At 46.1% G+C, this 17,295-nt stretch overlaps 1 protein-coding gene across 4 annotated transcripts in view; it reads right to left on the reverse strand.

Annotated features, from left to right (window-relative positions):
• Positions 1-10,316: 10,316 nt before the first annotated feature.
• The window catches only part of ZFPM1 (zinc finger protein, FOG family member 1), an 89,391-nt gene continuing 82,412 nt past the window's right edge, over positions 10,317-17,295 (reverse strand). For all 4 annotated transcript variants that reach the window (XM_069966288.1, XM_069966286.1, XM_069966289.1 and 1 more), the window contains 3 exons: positions 15,350-15,445; positions 14,842-14,991; positions 10,317-14,001 (listed from right to left, as the gene is read on the reverse strand). In XM_069966288.1, coding sequence (XP_069822389.1) covers positions 11,756-14,001; positions 14,842-14,991; positions 15,350-15,445 — 2,492 coding nt within the window. In that variant the 3' untranslated portion in view covers positions 10,317-11,755. The remainder of the gene's footprint in view (positions 14,002-14,841; positions 14,992-15,349; positions 15,446-17,295) is intronic.

The raw sequence follows: 17,295 nt of genomic DNA on the forward strand, positions 1-17,295 counted from the left end.
TGATACCCAGTTGGGTTTTTGACATGTTGGTTTTGTTCATTTCGTTAATAAAGTGACATTTATATTACTTTTGTGGGGTGCACTCTATTTTTGTGCCTTTCCTTTGTCTGTAATTTGATGCATGTTCAGTTTTCCTCCAATTTTGTTATGAGGTAGAGCCTCCTATTGTTCGTCTAAAGTCCCCAAGGAAAGCAACATATTAAAAGTTTAGTTTGCGTGTAATATCCCTTTAAATTGAAAATTTCAAATTGCTACTTAAAAAAATAAAATATACAGAATGACGAAAGTTAAAGTTCTTCCTGTTAGTGGAGCTATAGTAACGTTGTCACATTTAATAGAACAGTATACGGTACAGGTGAAGGCCAGTAAACAACTGTGATAAGGAAACAATCTGAATAAACCACGATGCCCTTGATTTAATAAACATCACAGAAGGGCGCTCATAAGGCGATAATCAGATTCATCCGGAGACAAAAGCGCCATTTAACAATGAATAAAGCAAGCAATATTACATTGCCTCCGCATCCCACAGCCCCCGTATACACACACCGCCTTAATGTAATCAGCAATAATAGATACAATTATACTATCATTATTACTACAATACTGTGCAGCTCTAATAGAACATAATTGTAGTATTATCAGGATGTCAATATAGGAATGAACGTTCCTGCTGGGAGACGAGCGGCTGTGCTGTATTCAGTATCCGTGTCTGAACCTAGGTGACCGCGTTGTAATCTCCATTTTAGCATAGTGTTAATACGGGACAGATGACCACAGTGACCAGTCTCCAGTCATTGACATTTGACTTCTGCATTTCTTGCTTTATTTAATACTGTATAAATAGGAGGGAGACTAACAGACATCCCAGAATTGGGAATATCATTAGTAAAATTAACACAAAATTCTTCTACATCTTTAAAAATATTGTGCTTGTGGTGTTCAGGTTAGAGGGCAGCTACTCTCAAATTGCTTCGCCTAATCATACGACACTGCCCTCTAGCTGTTACCATATCTCCCAGCCTGCATTTGTTGGGGGAATACTGGAAGCTGTAGCTACCGTGTTTTCCCGAAAATATGACAATGTCTTATATTAACCCCTTCAGAACCAGGCTATTTTTCATAGGGCTTGCATTTTTTCACCTACAAACCCACATGAGCCCTTATTTTTTGCACAATTGTACTTTACAATGGCAAACTTAATTTTTCCATAAAGTATGCTAAGAAACCAGAAAAAAAAAATATTTGTCCAGTGAAATTGAAAAGAAAAAAGGAATTTGTTTTCATTTTGGGGGGTTTCATGTTTACGTCATTCGTTCTATAGTAAAACGGTCATGTTACCCATGTCCCTCAAGTTGGTACGATTACAACGATATGTAATTTATATCACTTTTATGTTATCTGATGGCTTTTAAAAAATTAAAACGTGTAAACACGTAAATGTGTTTAAAATTGCTCTATCCCCAGCCTTATAACACTTTTCTCCTTTGGTCTATGGGGCTGTATGAGGTGTCATTTTTTGCGCCATGATCTGTACTTTCTTTCTGTAACTTACTTGCATATATGCAACTTTTTGATCACTTTTTATTACAATTTTTCTGGATTTGATGTGACTTTGGCTGTTTTTTTTTTTTTGCACTTACACAGTTTACCGCGCGAGATTAGGAATGTGATTATTTAATAGTTTGGGCTATTATCCATGCGGCGATACCAAATATGTTTGTTTATTTTTATTTATACAATGGGAGAAGGTGGGAAAGGGTTATTCAAACTTTTATTGGGGGAGGGGATTTTTTTTTTATTAATAAAAACACTTTTTTTAACAGTATACTTTAACTTTTAGTCCCCATGGGGGACTTTTAGATCACTCCCATAGAGATCACTGCAGTATGCAGTTCTGACAGCTGCATTAAAATGTATAATTAGCGGGCGCGGCACATCCAGGATCGCAGTGATTCAGAGCAGGATCACTGCATGGCCCTTCTCTGAATTGGCCCTCCAATATCAGGACGTATATGTACTGACTGATACAGGAAGAGGTTAATATTTCTTCCCAAAGAGGCACCATGTCTCATTTTTATTTGGGGGAAATTAGACATGGAAACTCACAGGACATCTGTACATGGTGCAACGGGACGTAGCGACATGTGTATGGACATGGGGGCCATAGAACAGTGTGCCTGCAGCACCTGCTGTCAAGATCCACAAGGGAATTAGGTGTGTGTGTTATATGGGGGGGGGTCTGGTTCGGTTAGGTGGTTAGCAGCCTTACTTTTAGGGGGTGCGCCTTATTTTAGGCTTGTTGGTAGGATAGTGGGGTAATCTTATTATAGAAGGATGCCTTATTTTAGGGGGAAACATAGTATTAGACAGTTGGAAAGCTACAATGTAGTCCAGATTTAGCACTCTGTCCAATTACCATCTCATCATGCCCCCAGTGCACCTAGCAACCTCATTTTTATATTTAGAAAATGCCAATGATCTCGGAAACCGGGTGCTGGATTAAAAAAAAAAAAAAAGACCACACCAGTGCAATGGCACCCAAAGGATCATACAAATAGCTTAAAGAGGACCTGTCACCCCCAACCCCCCGTTAGAGCCCCCTATACTCACCTAATCCCGCCGGGTCCCGCTTCTGGATCCGGTCGGGTCACGGAGATATCGGCTCCCGAAGCCCGGCACGCGCGCTCCTCAGATGAGTCCAACACTCATAGAGAATGACAGGAGAGTCCAGTGCTCCGTCATTCTCTATGAGCGTTGGACTAATCTCTCAGCGCGCGCGCCGGGCTGCAGCGGCTGGGATCTCTGTGACCCGACCATCTCCAGAAGCGGGACCCGGCAGGATTAGGTGAGTATAGGGGGCGACAGGTTCCCTTTAAGATGTGGGTTGAACTGGTACATTCGCTATAAAGGGTTACCCTGGGACATTTTTTAACAGGTTGATTTAGTATAACGCACACTTACCTCCCTGGCTCCAGTGCTGCCGCCATCCTGCAGCTCCGTCCCACTGTTAGATCACTACTGGGTCATGGATCCATGACGTTGCAGGCCCGCCCAGCTAGTCAACATCAGTCCACGCCTCGGCATATGTTAAAAAAAAAAGTACATTAAGGGTGCCTTCACACCTACCGGATCACAGCGGATCTCACTTCTGCGGATTCGAAGCAAGAACCGCTGCGGATCCGGTATCAATTCACCTCTATGATAGCACATATTCGCAGCGGGATTAACATCCCGCTGTGAATATGTGCTTTAACTTCCTGGTGCCCGCAGCCCCGCGGTCGCATCCCCCATCCCCGGCGGCGGCACATACCCCCATCCCGGCCACATCCCCCCATCAGCCCATCTAAGGCCCGCCGCTGCGAGCATACATTACCTGCTCGGCGGCGCGGCTGCAGTGAGGCTCCCGGCTCCGGTCCCGCTCAGCTGATCTGAGCGGGACCAGAGCCGGCAGCCTCACTGCAGCCGCGCAGCCTCACAGGTACTGTATGCTCTCGGCGGCGGGATGCGGCGGGCTGGGGGTGGGCTGATGGGGGGATGTGGCCGGGATGGGGGGATGCGCCAGGGATGCGACGGCGGGGCTGCGGGCACCAGGGAGTCAAAGCACATATTCACAGCGGGATGTCAATCCTGCTGAAAATATGTGCTATCATAGGTGTGAATTGATACCGTATCCGCAGCGGTTCTCGCTTCGAATCCGCAGAAGTGAGATCCACTGTGGATCCGGTAGGTGTGAAGGCACCCTTAAGCTGATAGCAAGATTCTTTTTGTTGTCCTTAGCAGCCATTCACAGCTCAGCTTTCACTTTACCATAGCACTGATTGATTGTTTGCTTATCTTACTATTAGATGATAAATCTACCCCTTTATGGAGAGAAGTATTGGCAAATAGTTCAGTCACTTAATTCAGTTCCAACGCCACAGGTGTATAAAATCCATCAGTCTGCCTTTATAAACATTTGTGAAAGAATCGGTTGTTCTAGGAGCTTAATAAGTTCCAGCATGGAAGTACCTTCTTCTGATATGCCAATCTGTGCCTCCCATTGTTGACAGCTCGTTTTTTAGGTTACCGATCACCACCTTACTCTAAAAGCAGTGGTTAGACTGATTATATATAGCAGCCAGACCACTGCTTTTAGAGCAGAGTGGTGGTCTGTAGACAACGAACTGTCATGAATGGGCACAAACACCATTTGGATAAACTAGAATGTAGATTGTAAGCCAGTGTCTGACATCACAAATGTCCTTTTGGATGAATGGGCAAAAACTCCCACAGACACACTCCACAATGACGTAAAAAGATATTTGCAGAAGAGTGGAAGCTGTTATAACTACAATGGGGGAGCAACTCCACATAAATGCCCATGGATTTAGAACAAGATGTCCTAATAGCTCTTGTAGGTGTAATGTGCAGGCTTCTCAATACTTTTATCCATATACTAAAGAGTATCTTTTATATTACAGATAAAGTAGTGAAATATTATGAAGCTCTCTGCTGCCACCCAGTGGTGCTATTCATAAATGTTATGAGGTCTGGTTCTAGTTCCCAACCAGTGGCAATGTACCCCCTGATGTACGCAATCTCTTGTGCTTTTGCACATACTTTTATTGGCTAATTAGTCTCGAGGTGTCATTGACTGTTTTGAGCCCACCTTCTTTCAGCACTTTCTGCCAGCCACCTGTATGGAGTCCCCGTCAATCACTGTCCTTTACTTGCAGATTGCCCACCAGCCACTATCTCCTGCTGCAAACTGTATTAGGCTGGAGCATTTCTATGTGATACTATTATGTAAACTCATATCCCTCACCTCTTCTTTTTGGTGAAGGGGGAATTATTACTGGCTACAGAGGGGTATTACTTAATGGGCAGGGCTTAATGTGACAGGTCAGTCACTGTCATTGTTCTGGAGTGATCGGATTTTAAAAAGAACTGCTGACAGAGACAGGATCTAAGGCAGCATTGTGAGCTTGGCTTTACTTTGTGAACCTTGGGGGTACTGGGTTGGATTATCTCATCACAATGGGGTGCTTCCATTTTACACATTTGGACACATTACACATGTGCACACAATGAAGGGGGGGGGGGGGGATTTATCAAGACGGGTGTACTCATAGCCCTGTCCCCAATTACCCCTAAGTAGGGCTGGGCGATATGGGCAAAAAATAAAATCTCGATTTTTAAAAAAATTTGGACGATTCTCGATTTAAATCTCGATTTTTTTCTTTTTTTGCTAAATAAACAGAACATTTTCTCCCTGCAGCATCAGATACTATTTTAATGATATTTCAGACAACAACTGTATTGCTTTCCAGTGTAACAGAGACCCCATATAGTATAGGAAATCATGTTTGTGCCTTCATCTACGTAGGGTGTAGTAGTGGAGGTCTAGTGGATAAGGGGTGTAGTAGTGGAGGTATAGATGAGGGGTGACTGGGGAGACTGAGGGGGAATGGGGTGACACTGGGGGACACTGAAGGCGACTGGGGTGACACTGAAGGGGACTGGGGGGGACACTGAGGGGATGGGGGGGACACTGAGGGGATTGGGGGACACTGAAGGGGACTGGGGGGACACTGAGGGGACTGGGGGGACACTGAGGGGATTGGGGAACTGGGGGGACACTGAGGGGATTGGGGGGACACTAACGGGACTGGGAGGGGGGACACTGAGGGGATTTGGGGACTGGGGGGGGACACTGAGGGGACTGGGAGGGGACACTGAGGGCATTTGGGGACTGGGGGACACTGAGGTGATTGGGGGGACACTGAGGGGACTGGGGGGGGGACACTGAGGGGTGACTGGTGCAGCTGGGGGTGATTGGAGCAAGAGGGCACATACATCGTCACGGAGCTATACAGCGGGAATGGGGATCTGCACTGAGCCCCCCCCCATCCCGCTGTATAGCTCCAGGACCTGCAGCGCTGCGATCACCACCTACTGTAAGCCCTGCGGCCTCCTCCTCCACAGACCCGGGACCTCCATGTCTGGCCGGGAGGAGAGCGGGACGCTCAGTGGAGGGGGCGGGGGCAGGTCAGCGGCGGAGCTGTCAGTGGCTGGAGGCCGCCGGCACCGCCCCTCTAAAGCCTGGCCACCCAGCATCTTCTCCCCACTCACCCACTCCGCCCCTCTACGGCTCTCCCGCCGGCCCGCACCGCACCGCCCCTCTCCAGCCTGGCCACCCAGCATCTTCTCCCCGCTCACCCACACCGCCCCTCTACGGCTCTCCCGCAGGCCCGCACCGCAACCCACCTTCCTCTCAGCTCCTCTCCGGCACAGCAGCCCGAAATGATTTTTTGTGAAAATCGAATTTACGATTTTCACAAAAAAATCAAATCGATTTCAACGTTCTGGACGATTAATCGAATTAATTTGATTAATCGCCCAGCCCTACCCCTAAGCATGCCTTAGGACCTGAGCCTGACGATATCTACACCTGCTACAGAGCAGGCGTAGATTTCTGCCATGATTTACACCTCTTTGCAGGTGTAAATCATGGTAAATGAGGCGTGGGAGGAGGCCACACCCCCTCCCCGCATTGCCACAACCCTGCCCGCCTTTTAGGCAAGCGGGACTTATGCAACAGAAAAATCTGTGCTTTTTTTATGGCGTTTTATGGCGCCAGGGACACAGATGATGAATCTCCCCCATTAAGCTGTGAATGCATGTCACAGGTGCAGGTCAGTGCTGGCCACATTCTATAATGCATGGTCCCATGACCTGTTTAACTAATATGCGTAACTGTAAACGTCAGTTAGTCTATGGGAGTTATATACAGGGCTGAGCACTGCCTTACCAAGTAGCATCTGTGTTTACAGGGAACATGGGAGCAAAGCTGTCCTGATTAGGGCCTCAGAAGTGGAACCCAGTGGCGTAGCTATAGGGGTCGCAGCGGTCGCCATGGCGACCGGGCCCCTACGCTAGCAGCTTCTCGGGATGCACTGATCGCTTTGATGTTCCGCCCGCACAGTGAGTGGGCGGAACATTAAAGCGATCAGAGTGCAGTAGCAGGACCTGTCAGCGTCCTCCTCCTGCATTCCCTCCCATAGGCCGCCGGCACTTCATACCAGCAGCCTATGGGAGGCCGGGACGTAACCTCTCCGGCAGGCGTGATGATGTGACGTCATCACGCCTGCCGGAAGTCCCGTCCCTGCGGCTCGCAAGATGGAGCCCGAAGAGGAGGAAGAGAGCTGCTGCCTGCAGCCACAGCGCGGATTAGGTGAGTAGGATGTTTGTTTTTTTATGGGCACCTCTGGGGGCATTATTAGTATATGGGGGCACCTCTGGGGGCATTATTAGTATATGGGGGCACCTTTGGGGGCATTATTAGTTCATGGGGGGCACCTCTGGGGGCATTATTAGTATATGGGGGCACCTCTGGGGGCATTATTAGTATACGGGGGCACCTCTGGGGGAATTAGTTCATGGGGGGCACCTCTGGGGGCATTATTAGTATATGGGGGCACCTCTTGGGGCATTATTAGTATATGGGGGCACCTCTGGGGGCATTATTAGTTCATGGGCAGCACCTCTGGGGGCATTAGTATATGAGGGCACCTCTGGGGGCATTATTAGTATACGGGGGCACCTCTGGGGGCATTATTAGTTCATGGGGGCACCTCTGGGGGCATTATTAGTATATTGGGGCACCTCTGGGGGCATTATTAGCTCATGGGGGCACCTCTGGGGGCATTATTAGTATATGGGGCACCTCTGGGGGCATTATTAGCTCATGGGGGCATCTCTGGGGGCATTAGTTAGCTCATGGGGGCACAGCAGGGAATCCTACATACAGGGGGCACAGCAGGGGATCCTACATACCGGGGGCATCCCACATAGCGCAGTTACTATGGGAGCCTACAGGAGGGAGAAAGGAAAGGAAGTTGCTAGAAATGTGCGGAGCCTAAATTGTTTGTCTCGCAGGTTCTGAAAAGATGAAACATATCTGGAAGGAATCATCATGGTGGACTGGATGGAGAGGAAAAGGGAAAGTGACGCCTCAGATCAAAGAAGACGTCACCTGTGAGTCCCTGTATGACACTTCTCTTATTTTGTAGAACATTATTTAGTAGGGGTGCCCCGAGGTGACAGCTACTACATTATCTGTACTCAGAGATATCACTGTGTTATCTGTGCTGTTACATAGGACTGCAGGTGACATTTACTACATGATCTGTACTCAGAGATATCACTGTGTTATCTGTGCTGTTACATAGGACTGCAGGTGAAATCTACTACATTATCTGTACTCAGAGATACCACTGTGTTATGTGGTGTTACATAGGACTGCAGGTGACTACTACATTATCTGTACTCAGAGGGATATCATTGTTATCTGTGGTTTTACATAAGACTGCAGGCGATATCAGGTGACTTCTCCAGGTTGCAGAAGTTCAAACTTCATCGTGCCCTGCTGACAGTTTATTATGGGAGTTGTAGTTTTGCAGCATGTGGCTCTTTAGGTTGCAGCACTACAACCCCCATCGTTTCCAACTGGCAGTTATGATGAGAGTTGTAGTTTTTCAGCTGGAGAGTCAAAGATTGGAATACAATGATTAGACAATGACACAGTACAGTACATTAATTATAGGGGGCAGTAGTGCAGTACATGAGGTGGAGGCAGTGACAGTGCATTAGAACATGGTGGCCCCAAGCTAACATTTTGCACCAGGGCCCATCAGCCTTTAGCTACGCCCCTGGTGGAACCTACACATATCATGTGTATATGTCATAAATGTGTAAGATGGTAGTCCCATAGACTGACATTTACTGTTAATAGTATAGACACTAAACCCTTAAAGGGAACCAATCACCTCCAAAATGCATATATAGCTTTTTAAATGTGCTGTTAGAGCCCACAGCACACTTTCCATACATGTTTCTATATACTCCCTGCCTCCCCCATGTAATCCATAAAGTAACTTTATAAAACTGGCGCCCCGGTATGCAAATTACATCAGGTAGTCACCTGGGCGGTGTTCGGCTAGATGGTAGTCACAGTCAGTCCGGGTCCCCTGGGCGTTTTCCGGCGGTAATCACGCCCCTCTGGGCGTGATTCAAATCACCCAGTAGCTCCGACGTCACTCGGGAGCGCGCCAGGCGCGACTACGTTCTTACGCTGCCGCACATGCGCAGTACAGCCGCTTCCATTCAGGCTGTACTGCGCCTGTGCAGAATAGCCTCAAACTCAGTGTGAGCCGGAGTTCAAGGCTATTCTGCACAGGCGCAGTACAGCCAGAATGGGAGCGGCGTAAGAACGTAGGCGCCCCCGGCGTCGTGCACGGCGCGCTCCCGAGTGATGTCAGAGCTACTGGGTGATTTGAATCACGCCCAGAGGGGCGTGATTTCCACCGAAGAACGCCCAGGGGACCCGGACTGACTGTGACTACCATCTAGCTGAACACCGCCCAGGTGACTACCTGATGTAATTTGCATACCGGGCGCCAGTTTTATAAAGTTACTTTATGGATTACACGGGAGAGGCAGGGAGTATATAGAAACATGTATGGAAAGTGTGCTGTGGGCTCTAACAGCACATTTAAAAAGCTATATATGCATTTTGGAGGTGATTGGTTCCCTTTAAGGGTTTTCTGGGCACATTAGACTAATGAGCTATCCTCTGGTTGCAAGAGCCCAGCTTAGTATGGCCTATCCAGTTCAAGCCACCACTTCTGTGCTGCTTTGTAAACGCCCCTACATGATTGACATATCAGGCTGCTGTGCTAACCGGCCTCCACCGCTTGCCCGAGATTCCTAGACAGAGGCAGGATAGCAAAGGTGAATAGAGAGGAATTTCAGCACAGAGGCGGTATTTTGAAGTGGCTCTTTAATAAATCTTACCTGTAGACTGGCGGTTTTTTGTTGCCTTGCACATTGTTGCTTTGTAAGTTTGTTGCACAAGAAAGACCACAGACCCAAATTTACATCATGTCATGTAATTGCCATGAGAAGAATATAACAGGAATATGCAGCTACAGTATATGCTTTATAAGTACAGTGCACACACTTGTGCGCTTATCTATTAAATTGCTGTGCAAATGACTGACATCTATTATTCAATGTTTTCAGCTATTTAAATAAAAATGCACCCATGCTTATAGGAGCAAATGTGACCATGGATTCTGACTGGACCAGTCAACTTGCAAGGTTTTTGCCAAATTATTTCAATTTCTTGACTGAGAAACTGTGCGTGCCTGGCCAACCAGTGCATGTTTGTGTGTTTATAGGGAGCACTGACATGATGTTGCAGTTGTGTGGTCAAGTGTCAGCAGCATTGGCATGTAAGGGGATGAACACAAGGACAATGCGACATGAAGACATAATATACACAGGCTTTATTTCTGTACACAATTATACACACTTATTAGTCACCAGAAATGTGTGTTTATTTGTAAATCAGTGCTCTCAGTATCTATATTAATATATAAATATATTTAAGGACTATTTTAAACACAATTTTGTTTTCCAGTTTTTGTCATGTATATAATGCCATGTAAAAAATACAAAAAAGGAAAGCAGGGATCAGAAGGCAGGGGCACAAAACCAGCCTGTTCTTTTACCTGTAGACAGTGCTTGTTATTACCTGCCCTCCTCTGTATTACTCTGGCATCTTCAGAATGGTTTGATGACAAAATTGTAGAATGCAACACACTTGGTAAACTTTTAAGTGCCCTAATTCTTTCAGACAAATATGGAACATTCCAAATGTGGCACTCCCGTTGCCTCTGGCCCCTTCCCTGTCATCTCCATAGGGATAAACTATTTACCTTCCATATACGGGGGGCTTCAAATGAAAGTTTTCTTGATGTAAATAGATCACCTGCCACACTGCCAGTACCTGACAAACGCTGTTGCAAACAAAGATAATACATACAGTATCGGGATACAAAATAAAACACTGACCTTGTGTAATCCATGAAATGTTAAGGAAACAGTACAGAACGGAGCAGCTTTGCTTCCCAGATAGAAAAAAAGTGGATGCCAACACAATGCCCCGCTTCCCCTCTCCCCCCAATCTTGGTTTGTCTTGATGCCCCCCTGGAAAAAGTTTTCTTAATATAGGGCAGTCTTTATGCCAATCATCTCCTAGTGTCCTAAGCGGTATCTTTCTCTGTTCAAAACTTTAAAAAACAGGTCTTATAGGAAATACCTCCATCCCCATCCCCAATAAAATCTTCTTTTTTTTATTTTTTGGTGGAAACATTCAAATATTTTTTTTCCAAATTTATGAACTTTTCACTATAAAAAGAAAGATTTTTTTTTTAACTTTGCTTTAAATACATCTCAAAAATAACTTACTAAAAAAAAGGATTCCCTTTCCCCGCCCTGTAACAAAGACACACACACTTGTCTTCATGGTTTTCATTCTTGTAACAGTTTTTGTGCTTCAAAATCAGGAGGCATTCATTACATAAATTGGACTTGTGTCGTAGTGACAGACCATGCAGTTCTTAAAGGGTCTGAAATGTGTGGTGGGGGCTGGATCATAACGTACTGTTGTCACTGAATGGATAAGAAGAGTAAACCTATTTATCCTCTCCATGGGCACAGGAGTCAGCACACCTTGATGCCCTTTGGAGATATGCTCGCTAGAGAGTCTTATTAAATAAAACGGTGGCCAACCTTTAATTTTCTACTTCTGTGGCCGCACTTGAAATAGTACAGATGCCTCCTGGAGTCACAGTGACTCTCAATGTCCACAAATCACTTAGTCGCTTTAGTGCTCTACAACAAATTCAAGCAAAGTCTTCATTTCAGGTTATTTGACGTGTTCTGCCGCATGGGATGAACAGTAGTATTTTTTATGGGCAATAAACGTAGACAGGCTGCTGAACTTGATGTTGCAAAGGCGACAGTACCTGTGGTTGCCATTTGGCAATGGAGTAGCCTGACCAGGCTTCGGAGGTTGCATTGCTTTATCCCCAGGCAGGAGAGCGAGGGTGGTTGCCCTGAGTCCATCTTCTCTTCGAGTTTCTACCAATGGATTTAAAGGGAGGGCTGGAGAGTTTGGCAACAGAGGCCGGGGGGTGCTGGTTAACACTGGCCGTGAAGTGGAATTTGAAACTGGACTACCATTGGCAGAAGATGATGAAGAGGTGGCTTCTTTGCTGTTTGCATTGTCCCTTGGTATTTGTAATGGAGAAGCAGATGACACAGGCGGACTGGGCAAGTTGCCCTCTGATGCTGTACTTGGTTGCGCTCGGGCAGGTAGGACCACTTCCATAAATGTGCCTTGTAATCGATGACCTGGAGTGGCTTTTGCCAAGAGCAGACCATGGACACTTCTGAAATGTTCAAGTAAATCTCCTCGTATGACTACATTTGGAGGGCAGTAGGGACAGGAGGCTGTAGAAGATGGAGATGCTTCTGCAGCAGGAGAGTACTGCAGAATAGGTTTAGTGTCTGGAATTGAGGTAAAGGGCATTGCTATAGGCTGGGTGGACTCATTCACAGATCCTGGACTTCGTCTCTCTACTTTTACCTTCACTACATCTTCCCCGATCTTTGCAGCTGTGTTGACAGGACTTTTAATTTTCTGAAGCTGCTGCAGAGCCTTCTGTTGTAAAGAAGCTGCAGGACAAGAAAACTTTTTGTGTGCCAGGTAGCTTTCAAGACTATTGAAGCTGATGCGGCAGGCGGTGCATTCATGGTAGTCTGTCAACGGGACCACTGCTGCAGCTGGAGATGGTGCTGGAGTTTCAACCAGAAGACGGGGTTTCTTGCTCAAGTCTATTGGCCCATCAGCAGCATCAGGGCTGGAACTAGGGGAAGGTACGGCAGGAGTTGGAATAAGGCCTTGTATGATGGGAAGTGCTTCTATTCTATTTAGTGGTAGCACTGCTGAAGGAGTCACCTCTACTGGGGCAATCCCATGGATTTCATAAAGCTTTCGTCGTTTGCGTGTTCGTGGAGTAGGCTGAGGTGGATATGGAGGCCCAGGCTTGTTCATGCCAGGGCGGCGAAGGGGAGGATCATGGCGTGAGGCACAGTAGTAACGTTTGTGCACCACATATGTATCATGTCTGCTAAATCGGATGTTACATGCCTCACAAACAGTTCGTGTTGGATCTTCATCTGTGTCATCTAAGGAGCTAGGACTCTGGCTGCCTTCACTAACATGCCCACTCCCTGTGGGTTCACTGTCTGTGCCAACACCTTCTTCAACTTTAATTGATACCACTGGGGTGCTGCTTTCCCCTACAGCTTCCTCCTGGGGTGGAATTGTCCCTTGGTCATCAACAGCAGGTAAAGTAGAAGTGCCAGGGGCTACTGTAGCCCGTATAGGTGTCACTTTTATTTTACGGCCACTAGCTGGGCTCTCATCTGTCACATGTCTCCCTGAACAGTAAAGTCTCTTGTGCACATAATAATTGTTGATATTATTAAAGGTGATTTCACACTCAAAACATGTAGCACCCTTAGGTACTGCATTCCCTGAAAAGCCAACCGCACTGACAGCTTGCCCTTGTTTTAGCCGGCTGTGGACCAGCTCTGACATTTTTGCCAGAATCTCAGAAGCCTGTGGTACAATAGCAGGAGCTGCTTCATGTCCAAAGACATAGTGTGGCATAATGACAGTGCCACCTCCTGTTGCTGCCCCAGATTCATTGGGCACAGGGCTAGACCCCGGAGTGGGGCTTGAGATTTCAGTCTTTATTTTGACAGTAGGGGATGGCACCAGTGCTGCTGCCTCGGTAGCTTCAGAGCTTGCAGCAACAGACTCACTAATAGGCATTGGTGGTTCTGGTTCTTCTTTAATTTTCAGAGGAGGCTCCTCACTTCCTGACAGAGATGAGACTGGTGAAGTCGCGTCACCATTTTTCAGGATTTCTGGTGGCTGCTCTCCTCTTTCTAAATCAGGTGGAGAGTGGGCAGACTGTGTGGTGATGGGAATGGGAGACGTAGTGTGCATGATGGCGTGTTGCTGGAGGCTGGTTAGTCCATCCGCTAAAAATCCACACAAACTACACTTCAGAAGACTGGAGGATGAGCTCTGATTTACCACTGTGGAAATAAAAGAACATTTTATTACCATAAAGGAAGTAACTGGTAAAACTGCTGGGACACAGTTCACAGTTTAGATCAGTGCTGGAGTGTTATAAATGGGGCAGTTGATACTACAAATGGGAGTAAATGTGTCTGAGATATGCAACATTGTGACAATGGAAGTAGGGAGATTTCTCCGGTTCCTATCACTCATTTTATTAAAAGAGCACTACAGTCCACCCTTCCCCAGTGGGAAAACAAAGAGCAGTACATTATACCCAAGTACATGAGAAAAGGAGAAAAAATGGGCTATTGGACAAGCCATCAATATCAGAGGACAGGCCATCACTATTAGATTGATACATATCATCTTATCATCTTCTTGATGTCATATGGCCTCCTTCAGGGATTGGAGCCCAACTGACGTGTGTCCGAACTCCTTTATGCAATAAGGCATGGGGGAGAGGGGGGTGGGGTCTAAGTTCTGTATTTTGTGGTTGTACTTCCTGGTTGAGCAGTTGCTCAGTACTACAATTTCAAGAGCGCATTGCTTTCCTTCAGCTTTTCCTCACAGCCCTTCCAAACTGCCTACTCCCCTCTTACAGCACTCTTGCCAGTTCCCCACCAAAAGCTGTTGCAGAGAATCTTATTTCACTGCAGACTATTGCACATCAGTGAGGTTGCAGCATCTGCTGCATCATTCAGGGCAAGGCAGCATGTTTTAATCGCACCTCATTCTCCCAGTGTATGGGGATGTATATGTACCTGTGTATATGACAAAGAAATGGTGAAGTAAACTAGAGGAGCTGGTCAAAAATAAAAACATCACTTGTCAAAAAGGCAAGGCTGTGTACACACCAGAATTTGCAGACTTGACTGTAGGTAGTGTTTTCACAAGGGGAAACACATCAACCTTGGATCCTGGTTGGCAGATCATGTGATTGGTCACCAGGTGGCTGTAGAGAATGTCACGGGTAGTGGAAATGAAGCCACATCCATGGCACACACCTGGAAAAAAAATTAGACTGTGTACAATCTACCTATGTAAAACATGTTTAATCCAGCATCTGATATTATTGGACAGAACTGTCAGAAGATAGGTTGATGGCTGAATTAGTTTGTAAAGCAATGACAGCTTAAAGGAATGAATGTTCTCAGTATTAATATTAAAAAAAAGAAAAAAAGATATAGCAGTCAGGTTCCCACAAAACTGTAAGGAAATCTCTAGATGAAGAAAGTTAGCCCAGTGCCCAAAGGAAATAGCCACAAGCCATAATCAGTTCGGCTACTTTTGCATCTTAGAGAAACAAAAAATTGGAGAATAAATTAATATCAAGATGTCCCAAACCCATTCTATGTTACTTACCGTTCAGGGTGTCTGTGTGAACCTTCAGATGACGCTCACAATTTGCCTTGGTGGTGAATGCTGACAGACAAATCAGGCACACGAATGGTCTCTCGCCTGTGAAACGATAAGTGTCTCGGTTATTTAGCCTCTCACTGCACCACCTTGGGCTCCTTGTTATCACAAAGCAACGCTAGCCACTTGTACTAATAGAGAGGAGTGCGCTGCACTCTGATTAAGATGGCGAGATAATGTCCTATGATGCTATTAATCTGAAGGGGACACTTTGAACAAATGGATTGGAGCCTATTAGAAAACAGAGGAAGCGGCAGATTAAATATCTCCCTCTCCAGAGCGCAAAATAGTTCTTAGATCAGATTGTTGCAGTGAGAAGCTTTGGGTTAACCCCCTGGTTACCAAATACCTGTCACTAGATTTCTGAGCAGTAAGGGTTAAACAGACTGCTCACATTTAAAGGAGCTGGAATTGCCTTATTGCTGTGATGTGATCTAGAGATAGGCCCAGCAGCATAGTATCCTTAAGTCACCTGAATGCTTCCATTCTCTGCTATTGCTGATTATGTGTTTTCCTTTTCCGAACAGAAATGCATGTGGATATTTTGTTATTTTCTGAGGTTTTCTCTGCATAGAGGATTTTCATTTACTACTGATTTCCTTAAATTAGCCTGGACTAGGGTAAGGGGTTGTGAGAAATTGTACCACCAACAGGAATAGGGGTGCCTTCAGACGTAACAAGTTTGCAGCAGATTTTACACTGCGAGTTTCATTCCGCTGTGAGAATGTAGCGACAGACAACTAATTACTGTGGCGGTAACAATATTAAAAAACAGCAAATTCTTACCTTCCCGCGATCCCTCGTCACTGATGGCCCGCTCAGCCAGTCGGTGGCTGCAGGAAACAGCTCAGTGATTGGCTGAGTGGGCTGTCAGTGAGCAGGGACCAGGAGATGCAGGTACCAAATCTGCTGCAATGCGCTGTACTGTTAGCCACCGCTGCCAGGCTAAAGCTCCCATTTGCTTCTCTGGCTCCCTGATGTCCCACTGGGCCAATCAGTGGTTGCGGCAGGACAGCACACTGATGGGCTAAGCAGGATGTCATGGAGCTGGAGAAGCAAACGGGAGCGTGGACAGGTAATATATTAGCCCGGCAGCGGTGGGTAAAGTGTGCAGGGGCTACATTATGGCACTTGAATGAAAATCCGCTGTGAGAATGCAGAGCCATAGGAAATGACAGTACATAGTATTGCAGTGGATTTCGCTGCTGAACTTGCAACGTAAAATCCACTGTAATACTGTACATGTGAAGGCACCCTAAAAGTGTTTTTCAAGCTCTCAGCTAGCTATCAGTTAATGAAAAAATCAGTTAATAAGCCCAGGCTGACAACCCATACTAACCTAAAACTTCTCACATCTGAGGGTTTATCACAATGTATCAGTCTACTTAATCCTCAATGAGCTACAAATCTCTTTCCTGTCCTGTTAGCATATTACAATGTATTAGTGCAAATAAAATGAAGCCATCTGGACTTCAGGCTGTTAAAGCGTACCCATTACAAAAACAAACAAAAAAAAACTTTTGGTACGTCATAAAGACATGTTAACATTCTATAGGTTGGGGCCTGAGTTGGAGACCACAATCGATTTGGAGAATGATTGCGCCTCGCTCCTCCGCTCTGTGATGACCTCATAGACTTACATTATGCGGCCCTCTAGGTCATGTTACACAGAGCCGGATAAGAACACACTGAGGGCAAACTTCTTCTGGCTCGTTCTGAACACTTAGACGGATAGAAAATCTTGATATGTCCAGTGCCTGTTTAAGCTGTTGAAGGATTGCCTAGACTGGATAAACTGTAACCACCTCTGAGCTGTGATTATATAGTAAGGACAGGTTTTTCGTATGTGCATGAAATATGAGTGGTTCAAGGTTAGATCAGAGGTTGATACT

This window comes from Dendropsophus ebraccatus, chromosome 4, assembly GCF_027789765.1.
Source record: "Dendropsophus ebraccatus isolate aDenEbr1 chromosome 4, aDenEbr1.pat, whole genome shotgun sequence".
Classification (NCBI taxonomy): Eukaryota; Metazoa; Chordata; class Amphibia; order Anura; family Hylidae; genus Dendropsophus; species Dendropsophus ebraccatus.